General features: G+C 31.0%; 1 protein-coding gene across 1 annotated transcript in view; it reads left to right on the forward strand.

The window, feature by feature from the left end:
- LOC124534594 (acetylcholine receptor subunit alpha-like 1) overlaps window positions 1-8,840 on the forward strand; it is a 206,656-nt gene extending 197,816 nt beyond the window's left edge. Inside the window, exons 6-8 of the mRNA XM_047110518.1 lie at window positions 1,840-2,424; window positions 3,221-3,496; window positions 3,574-8,840. Of these exons, the coding sequence (XP_046966474.1) occupies window positions 1,840-2,424; window positions 3,221-3,496; window positions 3,574-3,786 (1,074 nt within the window). The 3' untranslated portion in view covers window positions 3,787-8,840. The remainder of the gene's footprint in view (window positions 1-1,839; window positions 2,425-3,220; window positions 3,497-3,573) is intronic.
- Window positions 8,841-10,652: the final 1,812 nt, after the last annotated feature.

Below are 10,652 nucleotides of genomic sequence, written 5' to 3' on the forward strand. Positions count from 1 at the left end.
GACAGCGATGTTAGTAGCGAAGATTATGATTCATCGGATGAATAAGATGAAGATTAATTTTTATTATCTATAAATACACCAATACACCAATTTTTGTACCTCATTTTTCAAAAAAATAAACTTATTCAAATTTTAAAAAAGATTTTCTCACTGTATCTTATGTTAGAAATCGGAAAACGAAAAAATGACAATTTTTGTCGGACTAGTGATACATACCTGTTTTTTTGTAGGACATTGTTTTATTTGGGCACTGAACACACTAACCTATTATGTAATATTTTTGTCCTACAGTTAGTATTGAGAAAAATGGTCTTATGGTATTAACAATTTCTGACCGTAGGACCGGGATAACATACCACGGAATTTGTAGGACAATATGACCGTGACATTATATATATATTAACTAAGTAATAAAAAAAAAATCAGCTGGTTAGTAATAATTTTTGGTGATCTCGTTATCAATACATGTTGGAGGGGTAGGACTCTTTGATGAAACCATAGATTTTGTAGGACAAATATTTTTTCAAATAATTTAGATAATTATCTTAAGATTTAATAAAAAACAATCCAGTTAGTAATTAATATTTGAGAATCATCAAATCGACATATTTTATTATTGCTACCTCTGTTAGCTACCAATATCGAGAATTTTCGCACAGGAAATTGTTGGGCGTCTTATCAAAATGAAGCTACTCACGGAAAATTAGCTTGATAGTAATCAAGTGACAAAATAGGCCCCGGATCCTGTACTAGTATATGGACAAATATTTTTTTTTTTCAATTTTTTCTGTGTCTGTTTGTTCTGGCTAATCTCTGAAATGGCTCGACCTATTTTGACAATGCTTACACTGGCTAATAGCTATGTAATAAGGAGTAAATTAAAGTCATTTTTACTATATAATTATTTACTAAAATTTTAGTTTAATTCAAATAAACGAAGTCGCATGCACAGTTAGCATCAAATAAAATATCATCATTTGGTGACCGTTTACTCAGAATAATTATTCAGATTTCTATATCAATGATAGTTAATTATAAACGAAATGTACATTTTGTTGCGTGCCATTTATATCATTTCCTATTACCAATAAAGTAAGATAAATTACTATATTTTTTTTTGATACAATGTCAGTAAAATATAATATATTGCCCTTCGATAAATAATACGAGCTGTGAGATATGTCTGGCAATGAAAGGCGGGTGCTATAAAAAGTTTGGGATGGACTTTAGAGATAGGCTTCTGAAAGGCGGGCATCTATCTATATCAAGCTGAGGAAGCCAATAAATCTGAGCTGTTCCGACTTTCTCATAAATAAAGTGATGCCTTGGATTTACTAGTAGCGGTTATTATCTGTCTTATTTATAAGAAGTATGTTTGAATTTACCATTTTTTATAGTATTAACACATCTTCAATATTTTTACCAGATTTTACCTTAATTATCTTAACCGTGTCGAAAAAGTGGTTAAGAGTCTTTCTATCAGTTATAGATTTCCTTATTACGATTGTGTCGTACCAGCAACTTTCTCTTTGAAACTCCATATGCGTCAATTCTTTTTTTTCTATAAATGCTATAATTTGTAAGCCTTGGTCTATGTCTAATTTAGTAACAATATAGACCGTTCTTAAGTTGTCAGAAGGTAACAAACAGTTATTTGTCTTTATAAAATTAATTTGACTATAATTTTTAATAAATTAATTTTAAAAAGGTCGCTAATTCTTAAATGCATGTTATTCTTGCAAGTAAAAATATTTAAGACATTTTAAAATATAAATTGCATTTAATTACTTATTGTATTGATGTAAAATATTTGAAAAATTAAACATATGTAATTTTTAGGTGGATTTGAGGCATTTGAAGCAGACTCCGGACTCCGATCATATAGGGATGGGCATCGATCTATCGGAGTACTATATCTCGGTCGAATGGGACATCATGCGGGTACCGGCGACTCGGAATGAAAAGTTCTACTCATGCTGCGAAGAACCTTATCCTGATATTATTTTCAACCTCACCTTGCGGAGAAAAACCCTTTTCTACACGGTCAATCTCATTATCCCTTGCGTTGGAATCTCTTTTCTATCAGTACTCGTCTTCTACCTTCCATCAGATTCGGGCGAAAAGATTTCACTTTGCATCTCAATTCTACTCTCTCTGACCGTGTTCTTCTTATTGTTAGCAGAAATTATACCTCCGACGTCACTGACTGTTCCCTTGTTAGGAAAATATTTATTATTTACTATGATGCTAGTCACGTTATCAGTTGTAGTCACTATTGTGGTGCTAAACGTAAATTTTAGGTCTCCAGTTACACATCATATGGCTCCTTGGGTGCGAAAAGTCTTTATAGATTTTTTACCCAGAATATTATGTATACAAAGGCCCGAAAAATCTGATGATGACGAAAATGATAAGCCGATTGAGGTAAGAAAACAAAACGGGTCAAGTAACTAAAAACAAAAATAATCACGCACATTACATAAAGGTAAACTACCGTGGAGAAAAAAGCGAAGATACTCCATTCAATACACAGGATTAAAAGAACATGTAGTATGTTATCTGTCTTTTTTTAATCAATAATTTGATTAAAGAGATATAACGTTGTATTCAAATTTTAAAAAAGGTCTTACAGAGGCAGTTTCTGCAGAAATCCCTTTTCAAACGAAAGAACACCTTTTATCATTGAGTTTCCTTAATTTAAGCCATTTCCCATCAGACTGAATTCAATACAAACAAAAAGCTATTACAGTCGACTCGAAGCCGCCCTCAACAATAACCATTTTAATTGTCCTCAGTCGTAGGACTCTTTTGGGAAACGCTTCATTCAACAGTATTCTAAATCCATTGTGTTTCGTGTGTATCGCGAAAATATCGCTTCTAGCCCAATTTCATTCTATTTCGATTTTCCTTTATTACTCAATGCCGGAGGGCTTAACGAGCGCGCGCGGCCCCCGTTATTTATGTTTCTCTGGTGGCTGCGGACGGATCACGATATACGAGCCGGCAGACGCGGCCCGAAACCGAAACCTCCACTCCAACCTAATTGTCTGCCGGCTTAAGCTACGTCGATACACCGATCTCAGTGAACACGAACTGACATTTTAATCGCCGAGTATTTCAGATGCCACTTCCGTCTTATACTTTTCACACGGACAATAATTGGAAGTCGGAGCGACATTTCTGTGGTAAAATCGTTTTCATTTTTCCAAAACTGTTTTAGGTACTTACTGATATGTACGGCGGTGATGACATGGATGGAAAATTCAAGGAATGGGGATGTGAGGAATATGAACTGCCAGGGATGCCTCCATCGCCGCCGCCACCTCCGGGTGGTGATGATGAACTCTTTTCTCCACCACCAGGATCACCATGCCGGTTAGACCTTGATGATGGCAGTCCATCTCTAGAAAAACCATACGTTAGAGAGATGGAAAAGACAATAGAAGGATCTAGGTTCATTGCTCAGCATGTTAAAAATAAGGACAAATTTGAGAGTGTAAGTTAAATTAAATAATGATTAACTAAAATTTAAATACAATATTACATAAAGATTATTTTATTTTCAATTTTCAGGTTGAGGATGATTGGAAATATGTAGCTATGGTACTGGACAGAATTTTCCTGTTCGCATTTACGATAGCTTGCGTCCTCGGTACGGCTCTCATTATATTCAGGGCGCCGACGTTTTACGATAACACAAAGCCCATTGACATTCTCTACTCGAAAATTGCGAAGAAAAAGTTGGAGTTGCTCAAAATGGGCTCAGAAGGTGACCCGGGTCTCTGAAATTCGTCTTACGTCTTCGGCCACTCGCCGCCGAAGACGTTCTGGGAGCTGATTGTGATGTGGTGGCACGGATGATCTATGTAAAGCTCCCAGATGGGAACTGTGAGGCGAGAACGTGTTTTGTGCTCAGTGTGGTGCCAAGCGCTCGGTGCGCCGCGGGACGTGATCACGCCGCTCGCGTGTCCAAAACCGTCTTTTTATATAAATAAACTCATACGCGTATTGTGTCCGTCGATAGTCGAAACAAAAACGGAAGAACCTCATATGTACGCCCGTTTTGTGTTGGCGTCGAATCTGCCGTCAATAATTTTTTATATTGGAATCACCATTATTAACGTAAATATTTTTAAGCGTATATTAATTGTATTTTTTAATTTAATTTAAGTTAATTAGGTTATTTATTTTCTAATGATTATTCGACATGAGCGCACAAACATTGTATAGTTTACATTAAGTAAAATTAATTTGTCGCTATTAATTGTGTTGCATTTTTGGTATAAAGACTATATGGTTAAATTTACTTAAATAGGATTTAATTCGAATAAAATTGAGCTCAATTTCAAGATATAAAATTAGATTGTAAAGAGATACTTTTCTCTCAAACGTATTAGTATTAATCGAATATAATGAAGTTCATTTTCTTGAAAACGTCCTCAATGTGTGGGACATTGTAGATGATGTATGTATTGAATATGTATTGGTGAGTATATATGATGCATTAAATATACATTTAATATTTTATAAACTACGTACTCGCGTAAAACTTATAAGGACAATATCGATTGATAAAATGAATGAATCGTAATTTCCCCGTAGCTATAATAAATTAAGGGATTGTAGATAATTAGGTAAGTGCACCATCACAATTGATGGTCACTTATATTATAATATACTATGAATAGCTGTAATGTCACGTTGCGACGGTGATAATATTGTTTCATTAGGTATATTTATAAGCCACAATTGACTGCCAATTGTAATTTAAATTTTTATAAAATTCGATATTCTTAGATAGTTTGATAACTTATTTAATTAAATTTTTTTAAGGTGCCAAATTTCGCCAAGATCATAGTTTCTTATAAAAGGCCAATTGTTTTGTGCGAGCTGTCGTGTTTTTTTATGTATGCTTGTTCATTCTGTGACATCTAATGCTTGCCCTATGAAGCAACGACTGAGAAGCTATAACGTTATGTCTGCAATGAGCTAGGAATTATGGATTTTTCACAAAATGACTTACCATAATTTCATTAATCCTAGAGTACAGGGTAAAATTAGTACACCAATTACTTCCCCTGATTTTTATTCTCACGTTTTCACCGATTGTAAAGTCTTTTACTCACTTATAGGCACTCTACCACTTGTCTTAGATAATAAAATCATTGTTGAGATTAATGAAATTAGTACGTAATGAAAATGTAGGTATTGTATTAGATATCATTTTTTTGTTAATTACCTATTCATGTTCATATTATAAAGTAGGTTGTACTTTCAAAATCATTTTAAACACCTTACATATTAGACGTATCAAGTACGTTCACCTCAACCCATTACGTAGAATAACGTAGCCTTTGTCGTAATAAAAAAAAAATTTCGAGCCGCGTTATTGATATGTCAAAAGTAATACATCATTATATGATTAGATAATGATTACCTAGTTACTGAAATTAATAATATTTTAATGAATTCAACAGCGAGCAGTAAGGTAAACAGGGATGGTTCTAGTGAAATTATTCAAACCGTTTTGTGTGATTCGTCTTAATATTATAAGTGTTATTGAATGTGTATAGCTGTTTATGCCAATTACGCATTCGGCTAGAGTAGATTAGAAAATACGTAAAAATGCGTTAGTTATACACGGGATACGGACGGTACTTACTCGTAAGTAACCTGTTGAAAGCTCGCTAAAGGTTGAAAGAAGTAAAAAATTAGGTATGTATTTAGGGAAGTCACACTCATTTCACGCAGCTCTGGGTGTTTTAAATCTTAATAATTATACAGGTGTTTTGTGCGAACGTTACCCTATAATTCCAATAGGATATTGGCCAATAGAAGATCAGGAAAATGTCGCTGAATTTTCTTGGTCAATACTCACGTCATAGCCATTAATACCTCGTATACAGCTGCTGCTAAAGTTGTGACTTTGGCACTAACGACGCCAGTTTTTATTCGAAGGAATTTTTGGAAGGAATTGTTGTACTTAAAATTAATTTTCTACGGTAAAATCACATCGGTAAATTGAGTAGGAAGTGCTATTGCACGCACCGAAACACCAAGTTAGAAGTATTATTGTCATTAAAAATAATGGTTAGTTAAGTCCACAGGCTTCCCTCACTATTCCGTAATTATCCAACTTTTATTGTAGATATTTGCTAGAAAATAAACGGTCTGTTGTTATTTTTATATGACTGCAAATAATATTATAATAGATAGATTTTCTAAAGAAACACCATAGGCTAATATATTTAGAAGACGAGTGTAATCGTGATTAAGTATACTGGATGATAGTCGATTGAGTTGTTAGGAATAAAGGTGAGTGAGGATGTAAATAACTGTGTCGAAGTGAGCATGGAATCTAAAGCCAAGTATAGTCTAATGCGTAATACAACGTTGATTCGTTTCGCAGCAAATCCTGAAAAGATTTGAAAGATTAACGGATTTCGATTTTAAATAATGTGAATATAAATAACCTAGAATAGGCCCTTAGAAATGTTGAAACTGGATGAGCTAAGCCGATACAACGATTAATAATCCTAATTCTTTAGTATGAATGAAATTTTGATTACGGTAAAGCTTTCGATCTCTTAAATCCTTCCATTGGTTAAACATCCAGTTTTGTAATCTTAGCTCGAGGGCGTTCTACTTAATATTTTCTGTGATTTGTAACTTTGGTTGTACCCTTGTTATTATCGTCTGAAAGACATCTTCGTAAGTTTATCTTTATTTGTTCCCTGTTGTGTTTGATCTGATACTTGTGTTGTTGGAACGAGGTCGTTATTATAGATTACGTCTGTATATGCATGTTTCGGGTGATAAACGGGTATGAGAAAGTAGTTTTGTCGTATATCTCAATTTAGATAGGTAAATAATAAATTTACAATAAATAACGCTAGCATCACATCGTCAATAAGTAATTAATATAAGTATATTAAAATAAGTGGTGTTTTAGCTTCTCAATGTTTATTAGAGTTAGTCGACGAATGAGTCGGTTCGTAAGCACGATGTTAGACAAATTTGTTATCATCGATTATAATTTTACTAATGTCAATTAAAGCTAGTTCATCAGTGTTTTTACACGACATTTTTATATACAATTCTAGACTATGTATTCATTAACGTGTTCATTTTATTTAATCTTAGCAATTTCTTATTTAATGTGTTGTGTTTCTTGATCATTAAACATTATGTGAAGCAATCTTTTTTACTCGAAAGATTATTTTGATGTTTCTTTCAAGTTAATTAATATTGCTTTTAACATCGATAGCTAGTTTGTCTCCATCGTGTGATGGGACTTCGAACTCATAGTCAGCTATCATATGGCTGTCAGTAATTTTAAGAATCAACTAAACCGAAATGTTGACATGTAAATATAGACGATCAACATAGAAATTTAAAATAATATTAAATTGACAAGTTATTTTTCTACGTTCCTTTCACAGTACCTTTAGTGCTAAATTAGATTCGTAGTAATTAAATGTTGTAGATGTATGTATTTAATATAAAGTTTTATTTATCCATTTAAGGAGTATATCATTCAGCAATAATTCTGAATCAATTGATTTGGGTCATCTAAGTTTGTTTCGTTGTTTAATGCCATTCATTGTACTCGTAACTTTAAGCTTTAGTTCTTGAATGGTTGACAGATAATCCGTAACGCTTTATAATTAGGTTTGTCGAAATCTAGAATTTCATCTAGCAATTTCTTGTATAACACTTTTGGAAACATCTTTTATTGCACGTCTACCATTTATTCTATTATTATCATTTATCTTTAATGATATTGTAACATTATTATACTCTATGAACTTATGAATATCTACGTAAGTTAGGCGTATTGCATGTTTAATCAAACGTCTTCCAAAAGTGACGTAAGATCGTTTGTTTTATGTATGTATCTTTAGTATCATTTTTTTTAAAACAATTGAAGCTAGATTATGATAATTGTTCTTAATTTCGAAAATGACTCAAACTGCTAAATGAAACTGTTTTAATTAAAAAAAAGCACTGATAAACGAAATAAATAATATGTAATCATTACTTTAAAAATTTTTTATCATTTGTAGCTTACCCCGTATTGTAATCGAAACTTTTCTATGTCTCGTAATAGTTAAATGCGTGTAACTATTTAAGGTAAACGTAAATTTAAGAAATATGAATAACTAAGTAGTGGAAAAACACACGAAATTTGCGTTGAGCTTCCAACACGATTAGATGTAAATACAGTAATTAAAAAAAAAACTTTATAATATTGATTTTTAAATATTTCATTTGTATGAATAATATACGGTTATATATGCGCTTTGTCAATGCATTTTTGTTGTCAAATAATATTATATCTAATGTACCAGTTACTGCATAAACCAAATCTACGTGTATATTAATTACAATTTTATCCTTCTTAAATTTCTGGGATTACTTTGATGACATTGCAATGCATTTTTCAATAAAAATATCAATCACTTGATTTAATTTAATTGTGACAGAACAATATTCTAATTTTAAATTATTGTACTAAAATGATTGCTCTTTAACTGCTTGATAGAAATCCCATTAGATTCGAATATTTTACAAATTATTTCTTCGACGTATAGTTTTAAAAAATTGTCATATTTTTATTGATTAAATGACTGATTCAAAATATTATCAACACTTAAACATATATTCGATGCTGATAATTAATGCAATTCCATTATAAAATCGATGACATAAAAATCTGACATAAAAATCTTTTAACAATGTTCTATTGCTTTTCTGATTAGCCTAAAGGTTAACTGGCAGAGAATGCCTTAAGGCATTAAGTCCGCCTTTTGTCTCATATATATATGTTTACATACATGGTGTTCAATGAAGCATTTAAATAAAAATAAATAAATAAATGTTACCATAATACCAATGTTATATAATACATTCCATAAAAATTTAATTCCTTTTAATTTATTTATTTATATACATATGTATTGTTTCTTGCATTAAAATTGAAAATCGAGTGTATAACATATATATTTTAGCGCACTTTCGTGTGGCCAAGAAAAAACATCAAACAAAAAAAAATATAGTTTTTTTTTAATTCATGGTAATGTTTCGATCACTGAAAAATAGTTTGATGAAATGTACTAAACCATCTTTTTCGTATATTACGACAACTTTTCATTCAAATGATCATTCATTTGAGATTCTAGATTGAATAGTTTGAAGAGCATTAGAGATTTTGTAAAAATAAATATTTCTAACTAATCTATTATAGATTTGGTTTATGTTGAAATATTTCATACTGATAATTTTGTAATCATTTTTACTAAATTCTTTCTTGGTGCCTTAAATTATATTAGGCTTTTCGATGAAATTATTTTTTTGCTTACCTTTTATTGATTGTATTCCATTTAATCGCAAAAACGCTGTAACGTGTATTATAATTTAATTAAAAACGCATATGCGTATTTCTTAGGATAAGATTCAATGTAATTTTCGTAATTTCGTCTCAAATTGTTAATATTAAAATAATTAATCCTGTATTACTAGTCGTAATTAATGTTTTGTTCGTTGTAAGTTTTAATTTACACTTTTTTAGTCACGAGTAACGGCAAGTTTGTTTGAAAATTGTGAGTGCTTATCTTAAAACCAACTTTCATTCATTTATAAACTAGCGACCCGCACTGGCTTCTCACGGGTGCATACTGATATTAATTATATCATATAATTTGTTAACTTACGATATCCCATTACGATCTTGTAAAATTTGTGTTTCTTTACTTTATAATCCATTTATTATATATAAAAACATTCCACTCGAATCACTCTATCTATTAAAAAAACCGTATCAAAATCCTTTGCGTGATTTAAAAGACGAAAGCATACATATGGACAGACAGCAGTAAATGACTTTGTATTGTACTACGTAATCTTTATTTAAGAATGTCAACACTCTAGTACCTCGTTTTTGTTAATAGGAATATTCAATTAAAGGTTCATAATTTGTTTTTTTTTTTGGTTTTTCTTAGAATTGTTTTTTTTTTTTAACTGTCACTTCACAATTTTTGAACAAACATTGCGACCGATGAAAATGACGCAATCGGATGAACACCACATAAATATTACAAAATAATTGTTAATAGATATACTCATGAATTCCTAAATTTATTTTAATTATAATGTAAGTTAAATATAACATAACAAAATAATAGACTTAAAAAAAAAAACATTCATTAATCACTAAAACTAATTTAGTGTATAGACATAAGTTGTTTCGAACCGTTTGTTGTAAAACAAATTAAAAGCCACTGAATTTACTATAAGATTTATGCACTATGCTAATACGTATATCGAATGTCGAGTAAGTCGTGTAGCTCAACATCTGTAACATATATATATGTTTATTATAAGGAAAGGTATCGTGTAAGGAATGCGAGATAATATATTATTAATGTAATTTAAGTTTAATAGTAAGTCTCATTTTGTAATGTTAATTAAAATCAAGCACTACAAGTATTATTACAAAACACTCATAAATTCTTACTGCTAATATTAAAATGTATTATAAATATGAACTATAAATATTAAATGTTATGCGTTAATAATATTTCAACGTGTTTTTTTCTTATTCTATATTTAATTTACACTCACACATGTGATGAGACACACACAAACACAAT

Source organism: Vanessa cardui, chromosome 13 (genome assembly GCF_905220365.1).
Source record: "Vanessa cardui chromosome 13, ilVanCard2.1, whole genome shotgun sequence".
Classification (NCBI taxonomy): domain Eukaryota; kingdom Metazoa; phylum Arthropoda; class Insecta; order Lepidoptera; family Nymphalidae; genus Vanessa; species Vanessa cardui.